The sequence below is a fragment of the Mustela lutreola genome, chromosome 1, assembly GCF_030435805.1.
Source record: "Mustela lutreola isolate mMusLut2 chromosome 1, mMusLut2.pri, whole genome shotgun sequence".
Lineage (NCBI taxonomy): Eukaryota > Metazoa > Chordata > Mammalia > Carnivora > Mustelidae > Mustela > Mustela lutreola.
The window spans coordinates 282,084,681-282,098,760 of record NC_081290.1 but is presented as its reverse complement, the minus strand read 5'-3'; the positions used below and the strand labels follow the sequence as shown (position 1 = coordinate 282,098,760).

General features: G+C 65.3%; 2 protein-coding genes across 11 annotated transcripts in view; one reads left to right on the top strand and one right to left on the bottom strand.

Annotated features, from left to right (window-relative positions):
- Positions 1-4,534: 4,534 nt before the first annotated feature.
- RCOR2 (REST corepressor 2) lies at positions 4,535-8,953 on the top strand. Of its 3 annotated transcripts, none has more exons than XM_059145397.1 (12): positions 4,535-4,668; positions 5,450-5,506; positions 5,816-5,896; positions 6,121-6,173; positions 6,260-6,421; positions 6,575-6,699; positions 6,798-6,867; positions 6,944-7,159; positions 7,502-7,579; positions 7,715-7,772; positions 7,924-8,153; positions 8,248-8,697. In XM_059145397.1, exons 1-12 carry the CDS (start codon positions 4,542-4,544, stop codon positions 8,560-8,562), a joined length of 1,572 nt encoding a protein of 523 aa, XP_059001380.1. In that variant the 5' UTR covers positions 4,535-4,541; the 3' UTR covers positions 8,563-8,697. The 3 variants fall into 3 exon arrangements, with proteins under 3 accessions (XP_059001380.1, XP_059001391.1, XP_059001386.1); XM_059145403.1 differs by lacking the exon at positions 4,535-4,668 and adding an exon at positions 4,963-5,005; XM_059145408.1 differs by lacking the exon at positions 7,924-8,153 and having other exon boundaries at positions 8,248-8,953.
- A 761-nt stretch (positions 8,954-9,714) lies between these two features.
- The window catches only part of MARK2 (microtubule affinity regulating kinase 2), a 57,702-nt gene continuing 53,336 nt past the window's right edge, over positions 9,715-14,080 (bottom strand). For 7 of the 8 annotated variants that reach the window (XM_059145353.1, XM_059145344.1, XM_059145386.1 and 4 more), the window contains 2 exons: positions 12,430-12,474; positions 9,715-11,732 (listed from right to left, as the gene is read on the bottom strand). In XM_059145353.1, coding sequence (XP_059001336.1) covers positions 11,372-11,732; positions 12,430-12,474 — 406 coding nt within the window. In that variant the 3' untranslated portion in view covers positions 9,715-11,371. Of the gene's footprint in view, positions 11,733-12,429; positions 12,475-13,176; positions 13,272-14,080 lie in introns of all 8 variants that reach the window. The other variant, XM_059145396.1, reaches the window with a different exon arrangement.

Here is a 14,080-nt window from a genome sequence, read left to right as displayed (position 1 = left end):
CCACTTCCCCTACTCCATCTCCCCGCCCCAGGCCTCCAGTCCAGGGAGGCACCTCCCCTCAGGTCCCCCGCAGTGGCCCAGCCAGGTTTCACCTTAGATTCGGCCAACCTCCCTCCCCCACCCCAGGGCCTGCCCGCCTGCCTTCCTCCTTCCCCGAGCTTAGCCCCTTGGCTGTGGCTACTGAGGGCCTGGCCGGGGTCCCAGGCACCACACCACAGCGGCCAGCCTTGCAGGGCCAGAGCTCGGGACAGTCCCAGTCTGTCTGGCAGGGCTGCGGGTTCAGGATTGGCTGGAGCTGCCCCCGCCTTTGGGAGGAGGGAGATGCAAGGGGAGGCCCCGGTAGCTCTCTCAAGGTCACCCTGCTTTTCTCTCCCAGCATCCCTGTTCAACCTTTGTCCCTTCTGTCTCACCTTGCCGAGAGGAGGCAAGATGCCCCACGGGCAGAGGACAGAGGAGCCCAGGGAAGAGGACTTTTTGGGGCGGGGGGTGGGGGACGCTTCTGGCACTTATTCCTTTTGCAAATATTGAGTGCCTACTGTATGCGAGGCACTGAGGACACAGGGAACACAGTGGACACAATCCCTGCCCACAGCCCAGCAGGGAGACAGACAGGAAATAAACAATCACACAAATAATGTAAACTCATGTCCCTTAGCAGTGCAGCAGAAGCCCCAAGCTGGGATTCGGTCTGGCTTCCCTGGGGAATCTCAGGGGTGAGGGGTCTTATCTGGCCTAGGAGAGGAAGGCAGGCCTCAGACAGGGTGGGTGGCTTTTTGGAGGCCTGCAGGTTGCGGCGGGGGTGCTCCCCCCACCCCCACCCCGCCCGGGGCTGAGCAAAGCCTCAGTTTCCTCCACCGGGAAATTCAGGAAATAAAGGTGCCCAGATCGCCGGTTTGCTGCAAGGCGATGGGCTGCGTCCTGGCCTATAGCCCTCAAAAAGAAGGCACTGTCATCCTCCCCGAAGAAGGGTGAGTGGGAGCTCACCAGTGAAGATGGCGGGGAGGTGATTCCCAGAGACCAGCGGCTCTCACAAAGCTCAGAGGTGAGGGACCCCAGTTCCAGGACCGCGCAATCGAGCTTTGCTGGCCCCTCCGCCGCCTAAGGCTGGAGGAGAGGAGGGGCTGGTCCCTGGGCTGCCTCTCTGTCTCTCCCCTCCCACACCCTCATGTTCCTGGCCACGTGGCACCTCTGCGCCCTGGGCCTGGGCTGGGGGAAGATGATTCCTGACCTGGATGCTGGGGGAGCCAGGAAAAAGTGGGTGGGATTTGGGGTTCCACTGAGATCAGGTCTTATGGAGGAGTGGCTCCCCCTGTCCCTCGCCCCACAGCCCCCCGGGCGGCAGGGAGGGGGTGCTGTCTCTTTAAGAGCCTTCAGGCTGCTGGGAGCAGATGGCCAGGCCGGCCGGGGCCCCTTGTCCTTTGTGTGGCTTTGCACAAAAGAGGGGGCCAGCTGGGGAGGGGGCAGAGGCAGCAGGTGGGAGGGTGGGGCCTTGCCCCTCCCCCTCTTAACTCCCTGCCTTTGCCCCTGGGAGGGGGCTGTTCATTAGGAATAAGCCTCCTCTCTGGACGCCTTGGCCCCCACAGTTGCCCCCAAACTCCTCAGATACCTCTCCCTTGTCCCTGTCCCACCTCCTGGGTAGAAGCTTCATTGCACCAGGGCCTAGGGACTACCCCACCCCCACCAACTCCAAGGAATAAGCCTCCTCTCCTTGTCCCTAGCCTCCATAGCAGAATCTTCCTGGGGCCCTGAGCTCCAGACTCTAGGGAGAAGTGGGAGCAGAAAGAGATTTTTAACAGGGGCCAGGGTGGAGGGGAGGGTGGGGGGAGAGGGGCACTTGAGATGGGGGGATGCCAGTGACTGGGGGTACCTGGGGTAGCCCTAGAGGAGGAAGGAGGCCAAAATAAGTATGATGCTGAGGCCTGGGGGTGAGGTCTGGGCCCCGTACCCTCGCTAGGTATTAGCCCAGAAGGAAGGCAAAGGTGGGGGGCAGGGGTCCAACTGAGGCCCAGCCTAACTGGAGGCCCCGGGGTGGGCAAGACGGAAGACTCCATCGTATGGGAGAGGGCAGCCCTCCCAGCCAGGAGGGGGTTGGAGGTGCAGGGCACCAGGAGGTGGCACCTTGCCGCTCAGGAGGGGTCAGGCTGGGAGCCTCTTTTCATCTTGGAGCAGACCCCCTGAAGTCAGACCTGCCCTTGGCCCATTTATTCTCCTCCTTTTTTTTTTTTTTTTTTTTAAAGATTTTATTTATTTATTTGACAGACAGAGATCACAAGTAGGCAGAGAGGTAGGCAGAGACAGAGAGAGAGGAGGAGGAAGCAGGCTCCCCGCAGAGCAGAGAGCCCAATGTGGGGCTCGATCCCAGGACCCTGGGATCATGACCTGAGCCGAAGGCAGAGGCTTTAACCCACTGAGCCACCCAGGCGCCCCTATTCTCCTCCTTTGACCAGACCTCCCTCCCCACCCTGGGGCTTGGTGCCCAATCCATGATTTAAGAGGAGGAAAAAGGCTCCCTAGGTCTGGGCCGAGGTGTGGCGGGCTACGTGGCCCGACAGCGCCGCAGCCGGGTGGGGTGGTGCCTGACTTGCCTGGACTCCTCCCAGGAGCCCCCAGGACCAGGCGGCCCCAGCCGGGTCGTGGCCCGACCGCAGGACCCCGGCCGGCTGGCCGCAGGCTGCGGGTGGGGGCGGGGATCCCTGGCTGGGCCCCGGGTTGCTTCTAAATTTAGGAATCTGATTACAGAGTGGCCGAGAAAGGGAAGGGAGAGGAGGGTGCTAGCGCAGGATCGGCTCGGTCTGGGCACAGCGGGGTGTGCCCGGTGGAGGTGTGTCTAGGAATCTGGGGCTCCGGGTGGGAGGGGCGGCAGGCGGGGGCTTCGGCCTGTGTGAGCTGCAGCACGTGCCCTGGGCGGCAGGGACCGGCACGGGCGCAGCTCGCAGGCTCCGAGCCGCCGCCGGTGTGTGCGCTGGCTCTTTGTGTGCCTGGCAGGGTGGCTGGGTCTGGCTTTGAAAGTCTCTGCCCACCCCCTCCCCCATCTCCGTCTGTGCCGCTCTACCCGCTTCCCGGTCTGTCACTCTGCCCGCGATGGTCCTGGGGGAGGGGGGATGCTGCTCCCAGCTGGGGTGACAGTGAACCCAGTGGGGAGAAGACCCGGCTCCTCCCACTCCCTGCGGTCCAGACCTTCCCCTACACCTCCCACTCCCCAGTCCTCGGCCCCTTATGCCACTGTTTTGGGGTGCATTCTGCAGCAGTTAAAGGGAACTGAGGTGACCCCTGGGAACCCACAGATGCACCAGAAGCTAGGCTTGGGCCCAGTAGCTCTTGGAGGAATTCATTCCTCGCCTGTCCGGCCTCCCATCCGCTCTGGCCCCCAAGGGCGCAAGAGGGAGGGGGTCCCCCTTGCGGAAGGGGGGGCGGGGAGTTCCTTGGCAGGAAGGGGAATGGAAGGAAAAGCTGGGCTCCACCCGGGCGGGCGGGCAGGCGGCCTCAGGGCCCCGGGGGCAGGCGGCAGTAACCCGAGCCCACTGGTGTGCGGGACTGGTGTGCGCGTGGGTGGAGCTGACCCCCGGCTACTCCTGGGGGGCAGTCGGGGTCTCCCCCCGGGGGCAAGTCCGGGAGCCCCGGGGCCCCGCGGAGGGAAGCGCTCTCCACCCCGGCCCTGACCCCACCCCCTGGAGGTCTAGCCCCGGCCCCCAGGCCCCGCCCCCCGGGCCCTCCCTCCCACCCCAGGGCCAGATGTTCAGCTGGCGGAGGCATCGGCTGGGGGAGGGGTGCTGAGGCCGCAGCCGGCACTACTTCCCTGCCAGCAGCTTCATTGTGTGCGCGAGGAGCGAGCGGCGGCGGAGAGCGGGCGGGCGAGCAGCAGCCCGAGCGCGGCGGGGAGAGCGAGCGCGCCGGGGAGGGTGCGAGGCGGCGCCCGCGGCTGCGCTCCGCCCGCCTCCCGGCAACTCTGCCCAGCGCGGCGCGCCGTGCGCGCCGTCCCGCCGCCACCGCCGCCGCCGCCACCGCCGCCGCCGCCGCCACCGCCGCCGGGACCCCGCCGTCTGCCGTCGCAGGCAGGGGTCTGGTCGGGACAGGGGTCCCCGCCCGGGGACGGGGGCATCCCGGTGCAGTCGAGAGGCGTGCAGCCCGCGGGGGGCGCCACTTGCGCCGCAGCGCCTGCCCGCTCAACTGCGTGGGCGTGAGGGCGTTGGGGCCCCGGGGCGCCCCGAAGGCAGGGTGCCCCGACTTCTCCGGGGGAGCCCCAATCCCGTGGAGCGTCCGGAGCGAGCGCGTCCCAGCCGCACCGGACCTTGCGCTCATCCCCCGCGTACCCCACTTCTGCACAAACTTTTCTGACGCCCTCGCCCGTGGGGGTCGCGGAGAGCGCGGAGCTGTCCGCAGGGCTCCTGCCCCGCGGGACCCCGGCCACGCTGACCTCCTGCCTCTCGTAGCCTCAGTGGCGACCTCTCCAGGCCGGGCCGGGCACGGCACTCGAGGCGAGCGCGGCAACCACCGCGGCTCTCCGAAGGCTCCCGCGCCCCCCGGGGCAGCTGGGCGGGGTAATGCCCTCGGTGATGGAGAAGCCGAGCGCGGGCTCCGGGATCCTGTCCCGCAGCCGGGCCAAGACGGCGCCCAACGGCGGACAGCCCCACTCGGAGGATGACAGCAGCGAGGAGGAGCACTCGCACGGTGAGCCCGGCGGCCTAGGGTTAAAGGTGCACCAGCACCGGGGACGCGAGTGGGGCGGGGGGAGAGTTGCCGACAACGGGCGTTTGCGACTCGTGTCTCCTGCCTCCTAGGACTGGAGCCTCTGGCTGGCTTCTTCCCCAAGCCCCGGGGTCTGCCGGCTCGGGGAGTCTGGAGGCTGGGCCCCTAGCTGCCGAGGAGGCGGCCCTGCCCACCCCCGCCCTGCCCGCCCTGCCTGCCCTGCCCTGCCCTGCCCTGCCCTCAATCTCTGAAGGACTCAGGCAGGCCTCCTTGGCGCAGTTTGGGCCGCTCATACCTTGCCACCTTACGGGGGACTGAGGTCTGGCTGGGGCAGGGGCTGGAAAGACACTTCCACACCGAGCTGTGAGGCTCATGTGGGGAGGAGCCTTGGCTTCCCTGCAGGGCTATGGTCCAGGTCTAGGGGCAGCAGACCCCCCTCCCCACCCCTCCACCCCCCGCCAGAACAAAGGGCTCTACTTGGCCTGGGCTCTAAACTGGCCCCTTGTCCCCGCCACCACCCCGCCCCCCAACCACCTCCACTATGGGCTATGACTAGGCGGGGTCTCTCATCTTCCAGTTTCTTCTGTGGCTGAGGGTAACTGAGGGGAAAGATCAGGGAAAAGTGAGCCTTCTAGAAGGTGAGGGCCCTGGGTGGTCAGGAAGGAGAGCCCCGGGCCAGCGCCCCCCACCCCTTCCCCGCCACATCCTCCTGCCCTCCCCGCTCCCTCCCTGGAGTCCTGACTGCCTCCCCCTGGCTCCACAGACAGCATGATCCGCGTTGGAACCAATTACCAGGCCGTAATTCCGGAGTGCAAGCCTGGTGAGTGGCAGGACAGGCTGCGAAGGGAGGGGAGCGGAGGGCCCCTGGCTTGGCCCTGAGCCCCACCTGGGGGAGCCCTTGGCTGGTGCCCACTGGGAGGACAGGCAGGCAGGCGGGCGGGCGGGGGTGGGTAGCCCGTGGCATGGGCTTAGCTTTCCTGCGCTGCCTTCCTGTCTGGGTCTCTGCCCCTTCTTCCCTTCTGGGCCTCACCTCACAAGCCCCACTTCTCTGCCACCCTCTGGCCACGGGTCCAGACCAGCGCTGCTAGGCTGAGCCGAAGGTCTTCCCCTTTCTGGTCTTGTGTTTCAGAGAGCCCAGCCCGCTACAGTAACAAGGAGCTGAAGGGGATGTTGGTGTGGTCGCCCAACCACTGTGTGTCAGATGCCAAGCGTGAGTGGGCAAGATCCCGGTTCGGTCACATCCTTGGGAGCTGGGGGTTTGGGTTCATGCCAGTCAGTTACTGGGCTGGAGGCTTAGGTATGTGGGTTCAGCCCCTGCCCTGGGACTCAGGCTTGGGGGCCCAGCCCCTGGGGGCCTCCCTCCATCTGGGCAAGCAGGCTTGGGTCGGGAGTGGTAACCCCTTCTCCAATACCGGGCCCCTCCCATCCCTGCAGTTGACAAGTACATTGCGATGGCCAAGGAGAAGCATGGCTACAACATTGAGCAGGTGAGCCTTGGCCCCATGGGCATCCGGGGTGGGGATGGGACAGTGCTGGGGGCAGCCGAGCTGAGTTGTTCCCTCTCCCGGACCAGGCGCTGGGCATGCTCTTGTGGCATAAGCACGATGTGGAGAAGTCGCTGGCCGACTTGGCCAACTTCACCCCGTTCCCTGACGAGTGGACCGTGGAGGACAAGGTGCTGTTTGAACAGGCCTTTGGCTTCCATGGCAAGTGCTTCCAGCGGATCCAGCAGATGGTAAAGCCCCTTCGCCCCAGCCAAGTGTTCCTTAGCCCTTCTGGTTGTGATGAGGCTGCCCCGGCGGGTGGGTGCAGGGTGTGGGGTGGGCCCCGGGTGTGGTGTGGGCCCTGGGTGTGGGGTGGGCCCCAGCCTCTGGCATTGTCCTTCCAGCTCCCTGACAAGCTGATCCCCAGCCTGGTGAAGTATTACTACTCATGGAAGAAGACCCGCAGCCGGACCAGCGTGATGGACAGACAGGCTCGGCGGCTGGGGGGCCGAAAGGACAAAGAAGACAGGTGGGGGTCTTGGGGGCCCCGGGGGGGGCACACTGACCCCTGGGGAGGGGGTGGCCCTGGCCTCTGCCTCACTCCCTTCCGGGCCCCTGTGTCAACAGCGATGAGCTTGAAGAGGGCCGGGGAGCCGTTAGTGAGGGAGAGCCGGATGCTGGAGACCCTAAGAGAGAGGTGAGGTCTGGCCCTGCCTACCCGCCTGCCCTGTCGCTGGGCTCCACACCACCCACCCCTGTCCTTTCCCTTGCAGCCTCTGCCCTCTCGGCCCCTGAATACCCGGCCAGGCCCCGGGAAGAAGGAGGCCCAGGGGTCTCAGTACCGTCACCACCCGCTGCGAACCCGACGTCGCCCACCCAAGGGCATGTACCTGAGCCCCGAGGGCCTCACGGCTGTGTCAGGAAGCCCAGACCTTGCCAACCTCACTCTTCGAGGCCTTGACTCGCAGCTCATCTCCCTCAAGCGCCAGGTGGGGGCCTGAGAGAGGAAGGGGCCGTGTGGAGGGGGTGGCGGGCAGCCCAGGGAGCTACAATTTTGGGGACAGCTGGGGTGCAAGGGGAGAAGTCCAGATGCCCCGACTGCCTCTGCCGCATCATCTAGGCTTCTGGGTAACTGGGTCTTCTTTTCTGGGCCTTTTGAGGAAACTCCTCTGGTCCGTAAGAGGGGGACAAACCGCGTGGGGCGGGAGGGGTGAGCTGGGTGGTGGGTGGGTGGCCATGAGCCGTGTTGGTGTAGTCCAGCTGTGGCCAGAGTTGGTCTTGGTGGCCTCTCTGGCAGGAGAGCTTGATGGGTCATTGCTCGGCCTTCTCAGGTACAAAGCATGAAGCAGACCAACAGCAGCCTCCGCCAAGCGCTGGAGGGGGGCATCGATCCACTGCGCCCCCCGGAGGTGAGGGGGCTCCAGGCCTGGGTGCAGCCGGGGCTACTCCTGTGCTGCCCACGGGAGCCGAAAGGGGAGCTCTGGGGGGCAGGGCCCTCTGTTTGCATAGTTTTGAGTTCAAAGGATAAATCCTCTGCTCTCCAGGCCAACACCAAGTTCAACTCCCGCTGGACCACCGATGAGCAGCTTTTGGCCGTACAAGGTGGGTTAGACTGCGGGGGGGTGCGTTATGGAGAGCCCCAGGAATCTTTCCCCACCCTCCAAGGACCTGGGGCAGAAGGGAAGGGAGGGGTCAGGGAAGGAAATATTTCTCATGGGGTGTTCACACTTGGCTGCGCTCTGGACCCTTGTAGCCATCCGGAGGTACGGCAAAGACTTCGGGGCTATTGCCGAGGTCATTGGAAACAAGACCCTGACCCAGGTGAAGACCTTCTTCGTGAGCTATCGGCGCCGCTTCAACCTGGAGGAGGTGCTGCAGGAATGGGAGGCCGAGCAGGATGGGGCCCCCGGAGCCCCAGTCCCAATGGAGGAGGCTAGGAGAGGGGCCCCCTTGCCGGCCCCAGCCCTCGAGGAAGACGATGAGGTGAGGGGCTGAGAGTGAGGGTTGGGACCGGCTGTGGTCTTAGGTGGGGGCGAGGCTGTGCTGGAACCTGGTCTCCCCTTCTCTCACCTCTCAGGTGCAGATCACCTCCGTCTCAACGTCTGTGCCCCGATCGCTGCCCACCGTGCCGCCGCCGCCGCCGCCTCCCGCCTCGCTGTCCCAGCCGCCGCCGCTGCTGAGGCCGCCTCTGCCCACGGCGCCCACCCTGCTCCGCCAGCCACCCCCACTCCAGCAGGGCCGGTTCCTCCAGCCCCGCCTGGCCCCCAACCAGCCCCCACCACCTCTCATCCGCCCTGCTCTGGCTGCCTCCCGCCACGGTGCCCGGCCTGGCCCTCAACCCCCACCCACCCTGATTGGAGCCCCCCTGGAGCCTCCGGCACCCTCACTCTGAGCCCTGAGGCCCTCTACCCTCCAGAGGCTCCAGAACGCCGTTGCTGGCCATCCTTGGACACCTCTGGCTTCACTGAGGACGGAAGGGACTCGAGCTCTTGGGCAGGTCTTTCAAAGTCCCAGAGCTGCCAGTGGGCACAGTCTGGACCTGTGGGCTCTGCAGGATTCTGGCAGTGGAGTCTTTCGGCGCCCACCCCAGCCAGGGGCTGGGGCTCAGGGGTCTTCTGAGCTGGCCTGAGGGTCCTTGCTCTTCCTGGCTGGGGCTGGAATGGCTGCCTCCTAGTCTGCTGGGGCTTGGCCTTTGGGTCTGGCCCTTTGTGTAGAGGGGGTAGTGATCTTAGCTTGGGGGATGGGGGAGAGGACAGCCTTGGCTGTTCTTCCTCTTTCCTTTCTTTTAGCAATAAAGTCTGGGTGAGGTGGGGAGGGGGCTGGAGGGGGGAGGTGGGCAGAGAGGTTCCTTCGGGGCCTGAGTGTGGCAGAACTGGATGGGCAGCTCTCCTGTATTCTGGAGTCTGCTGAGAAGTGCTGAGCTCTGAGGGTGCCCACTGGACCCGCGGCCTGAAAGCTTAGAGAAAGGAGGGCTGGGAACATATGCAGACATGGGTTTATTTTTCAATGTTTTTTAAAAATAAATAAAATCTTCCACGTTCACCGAGTGCTCTCTCTTCCTTCAGTGTGGACTGCCCTGGGCTTTGCTTCCTGTCTGTGCCCTGAGGATGGGAGGGAGCAGCCACCCAGCACTGGCCTCCCCCAGGCCCCAGACAGGAATCCATTCTCTCCTGCAAGGCTGGCGGGCTGGGCTGAGCTGAGCCACATCTTGCCCAGGGGGACTGGGTCCCTGCCCGGCTGGGAGAAGAAACAGGAGGAGGCAGCTCAGATTCCAAACATTCTCTTTATTACGTGTTTGATCCAGAGGAGAAACTAAGTGCGGGTGTGGGAGGGTGGGTGGGGAGGGGCCACCTTGCCTGGGAGCCCCTCCATGGGCCACCACCCCCTCTGGGAGCCAAGCCATGCCCTCCCGGCCCCTCAGAGCACCCGGGCTGTTCCACTGGGCAGGAGGGGTGGGGAGGGAGGAGGAGGGAAAGGGAGGGAGGGACGGAAGGAGGGGGAGCCCTTGGTCGGAGCCTGAGCCCGGAGCCCGGAGCCCGGAGCCCGGAGCCCGGAGCCCGGAGCCCGGAGCCCGAAGCCGGGGCTTGGGGCAGGAGGGCTGAGGTTGGCTATGCCCCTTCCTGGGACCCTAAGGGCTTGACTTGCCACGGAGCCTGGGCTTGGGGGGGTGGGGTGGGTGATGAATAGGAGTGGAGTCATCATAAATCAAAAAAAAAAATAAAAATAAAAATAAAAATAAAATAAAAAATAAAACCCATCACAAAAAAATGTACAACTCAGGTGAGGGCAGGGGCAGCCTCTGTGCAGGACCCCCCTCCCCCAGTTTCTCAGGAACAGAAACAGCAGAGAAATAAATTAAGGGTTGCAGCGGCCGCCACCAGCCAAGCGCCCATAACCAGCCACTCCCACGCTGGCTGAGGAGGTTAGCAAGCTGGGAGTCACTAGGCCGATCTGTCCCCCCACCCCCGGGGGAGGGCAGAGGCTCCCGGCACCCCGCTGCCCTATCCAGCCCCCCACCAGGCGGCTGTGGAGGCCCTGGGCAGTGTCTCCTGAGAGGAGGGGCGACAGTGTCAGGAAGAAAAGGCAAGGCCGGGAGATGAGTGGTGAGGGGAGTCACTGCTAGGGAACTAGCTGGTGCCCAGATTAATGCCAATGAAGGGGGCAGGGGAGAGGAATGGCGAGGGGCTGTGCTTTCAGACAAAGGCTCTCCCATAACGGAGCGCCCAGCATCCCTGTTCCGGAGACTAGCAGCCCAGGCGGCCCCCTGGGGGCCGAGGAGCCTATCTGCCCTGCAGTCCCCTCCCCTCTCCCAGCGGGGGGGGGGGGGTCAGCCCCCCCGCCTTCTGCCCAGGAGGGGTGGGAGAAGATGGCACAGACTTTTGAGGAGGGGAACAAAAGTCCCCACAGCAGCTTGTGGAAGGAAATGCCCAGCTCTGGGGAAGGAGGGGCGGAGGGTACAGTGTGGGGGGGGCGGAGCCCCGAGCCTCGCCTGCCAGCCCAGGGCAGCCGCCAGCACCCCCCCACCCCCGACCCCCCCACCTCAGGGCTGGGCAGCGCCCCGCCCCTGGCCCCTGGCCCGGCCATCCAGGCCTCCAGCCCTGGGGCCTGAGGTCAGGGGAAGGCCACCTCTGGTGGTTTGCTTGGAGGGGAAGGGGGGAAGGAGAGGGGAGAAGCCCAAAGTGGGCCTGGCGGAGGGCCTGACAGGGAACTCCACCACTCTTGCCTGAGTGTCCCAGCCCTGAGCCGCCCTCCCGGGAAACCCCACAGATCCAGTCTCGACTGTCCCAATGGGGCAGGGAGGAAAGGTGGCCGCTGGGATTTTTTTTTTTTTCTTTTTTCTTTTTGGTAATAAAAAATTTCTTGGTTTAGGCGAAATACTCTGTGCAACCGCAGTACCGAGGGGGAGCCCTGCCCCCCCGCCCCCCTCCCCTTCCTTTGCCTCCTGTGGGGGAGAAGGGGGAAGGGGGACTTTCCGGGCAGGGGTCAATGTTGGGGGGAAAGGACCGTCTCCTGTCCCCCCCAAACATGGAAGAAAAAAACCAAGAAGGGCAGGAGGGGAGAAGTGCCAGCAGGGGGAGACACGGCAATCCCGACCGCAGTCTCGCCCGGGTGGGTGGGAGCCCGGCCCCAGCAGCTCCGTCCGGCCGGCCCGCCTCCGGCGCCCCCCCCCCCCCCCCCCCCCCCCGGCTCCCAGCAGCCCGTTAAAGCTTGAGCTCGTTGGCTATTTTGGAGGCAATGTTTTTGAAGGCCATGGAGGTGCCCGATATCCGCTTGAATCGGACCCCGTTGAGAGAGAGCCGCGGCAGTTTGCACACCTCCATCTCCCACTGCACGAAGTTCTCGTGGCCCGGCGCCCCGTGCATGCACAGCAGCATGTACTTCTCGTGCAGCTCGCTCTGGCAGCTGTTCGCGTCCAGCACCTTGCGGATCTCCCGCATCATCTCGTTGGGCTCCATGGAGCTGGTGGTCTTCATGCTCCACGTGAAGCGCAGAGAGCGCGGCTTGGCCTCCCGGAACTCCTCTTTGTCCTTGTCATTGCCTCCGCCGCCCACCACGTGAGGTCTGCAGAGAGGCCAGAGGCAGGGGGTCAGGGCGTGGCCCGGGGCACCCTACCCACGGGAGAGCCACCCTGGCAGCCGGCCCCCCAACCAAGACCAGAGAAGAGCACGGAGGGTGCCCCGGAGGCGACAGCGCCGAGGGAGGGAGCATCAGACCTGGTGTGGGGGGGAAGCAGAGGGAGGGTGACAGGGGTGGCTAGTTTTGTGACCTCCGTCTCTCAGGGAGGGCAGAGAAGGGGAGGAGAAGCCAGGCCCTGGCAGGGGAGAGGAGGGGAGGGTGACATTTCCATGCTTTTCTCTGAGGAGCAGAGGGTCGGGGAGGAAAGGAGAGCACGTGCTCAACAGCCCTGAGCAGTTCACAGACGGGACAGAAAGCAGCGGCTGAGGTGCGGAAAGAGAGCTGGTCGATGGGGAGCAATCTGTAGCCCCAACCACCCAGCCTAGGGCTCCTGCTTCCAGAAGGCACCGGAGCTGAGGAGAAGGGCCCACAGCTACTGCAGCTGGGGCGTGGGGCTTCTCTGAGGAAAGGGAGGCCCCGGGACGGTGGGGACAGGGCAGAGCCACCAGAGAAGAGCGGGGGTGGGGTGGGGTGGGGGTGGGGGTGGGGTGGGGGGTGGGGCAGAGAAGGCGGAGAGGTGCGGGAGGCTCGTGGCAAGCCCAGTGGCCCCGGGCGGGGCTGGTGCCGGCTCCAGCCCTCTCACCTGAGCGTCTCCACTCGGTCTTTGCTTTCAGGTTCATTCAGGTTCCTCAAAAAACAGAGCGAGGGAGAGTTTAGTGCTGGGACCTCTCGCTCCTTCCACCGCCGCAGACCCAGGCGAGGGTGGGTCTGGTGAGGGGCCGCCGGTGGGTGAGCGGGACCCTAGCTCTGGGGCCACTTGCCCGTCACCTGGCAGGCCACCACGGCCCTGCAGCACCTCACACCAGCAGCCGGACTGTCCCTCTGCAGCAGGGAGCCCAGCGCCTGGGGCCTGTCCCTCCCCACGCTCCCAGAGACAAGTGCTGGGGAGGCGGAGCCTCTGGTCCCGGGGAGGAGGGGGGCGCGGGTGTGCAGGCGCGCTGCGAGCACGCAGCCATGGCACGAGGCCGCTCCCCCGCCAGCCCACGGCCAGGGCCTCACACCGTGGATGGGTCTTCTTCAACACCGGTACCCGCGGGCCCTAGGGCCGCAGTCCTCTTGAGGGGAAGGGGCTGGGCTGGGGGGCGGGGAGACGTGGTGTGTGTGGGGGTCAGAAGGAGGCCTCTCTCAGGAGGCTCAAAGGGCTGAGAGCTGGAACAGTGAGCAAGCCTGGGGGCGGGTGCCTGGAGATGGGGTGGGGGGGGGAAGAGACGCGAGGCCGTCCGTGGACAAGCCCGCCTCCCCCATTCTTTCAGAACTCCCCCTGCCTGCCAGGCCGCTAGGCCATCTGCTTGTGCAGAAGGGAGGACAGAGGGCAGGGCAGGGCCAGCACCTTGGGACGGTGGGTGGGGAAGAGGTCTGGCCCCGCTGAGCGGCTTCTCCAGCTCCTGGCTGGAAGACGGATGCCTGGAGCCGGGACATTGGGGGCTGCAGAGGAGGGCAGGGATGTGCGGATGAGAGAGAGCAGCGGCAGCACATGGAAAAGGAACACAAAGACACAACAGACACACGAATGCACACAAGCGCGCTGCAAGCAGGGAGCCCGGGCTGTGCCGGGGAAGGAGCCTGCTGCTCTCCCCAGCCCCACCTGGTCCCTGCCCTGTGGGTGGAGGCGCCCAGCAAGGCAGGCCCCCACCAGGGCCTGTGAGTCAACAGCCAGCCATGCAGTGAAGAGCTGGGTGGGGAGCAGTGGGTGGGAAGGGGAAAGCCTAGGGACCCTGGCTTGGCCGTTAGTCAGTTGGGTCACCGACATGTCTGCCAGGTGTCCTAGCCCCAGCACAGAGCCGGGGCTGACAGTCTTGGGGAACCAGTGCTCCCAACCCGGCCCTTGGTCTTCAGCTTGGTATTCGTTCGGCCCACCCAGGCTTCCAGAGAGGGTGAGGATAAGGCCGGAGGTGGCAGAGCCAGGTTCTGGCCTAAGAAGGGAGATGCCTGAGCTGGGGTGAGGGGGATCTCCCACTGTTGCCAGGGCTAGGAGGTAGACGGCCCCAGCCCTAGAACATCCCGGCCCCTGGCTCTCTGGAGGCCACAGTCCCTATCCAGAGAACATGGGCCCAGAGAAGCGGCATGGCTTGATTTGTCCTGATCCTGCGGGAGGCAGGAGGTGTGCTGGGTGGGGGTGGGGGCAGGCCTAGTTCTGCAGGAGCTGCCAGAAGGGGGTGCTATGCCCACTCCTGAGGCAAAGGCTCCTGAGGGCCTGGAAGCGTCAGACTGAAAAGCCTTGGGACCCCGGCGTC

What these genes read in the sequence shown, in the direction of transcription:
- RCOR2 (XM_059145397.1), top strand. Translation starts at nt 4,542, where the DNA reads ATGCCCTCGGTGATGGAGAAGCCGAGCGCGGGCTCCGGGATCCTGTCC. An exon ending in TCCAGCGGATCCAGCAGATG is followed by an intron (nt 6,422 to 6,574) that starts GTAAAGCCCCTT and finishes TTGTCCTTCCAG; the next exon opens with CTCCCTGACAAGCTGATCCC. An exon ending in CGAAAGGACAAAGAAGACAG is followed by an intron (nt 6,700 to 6,797) that starts GTGGGGGTCTTG and finishes CTGTGTCAACAG; the next exon opens with CGATGAGCTTGAAGAGGGCC.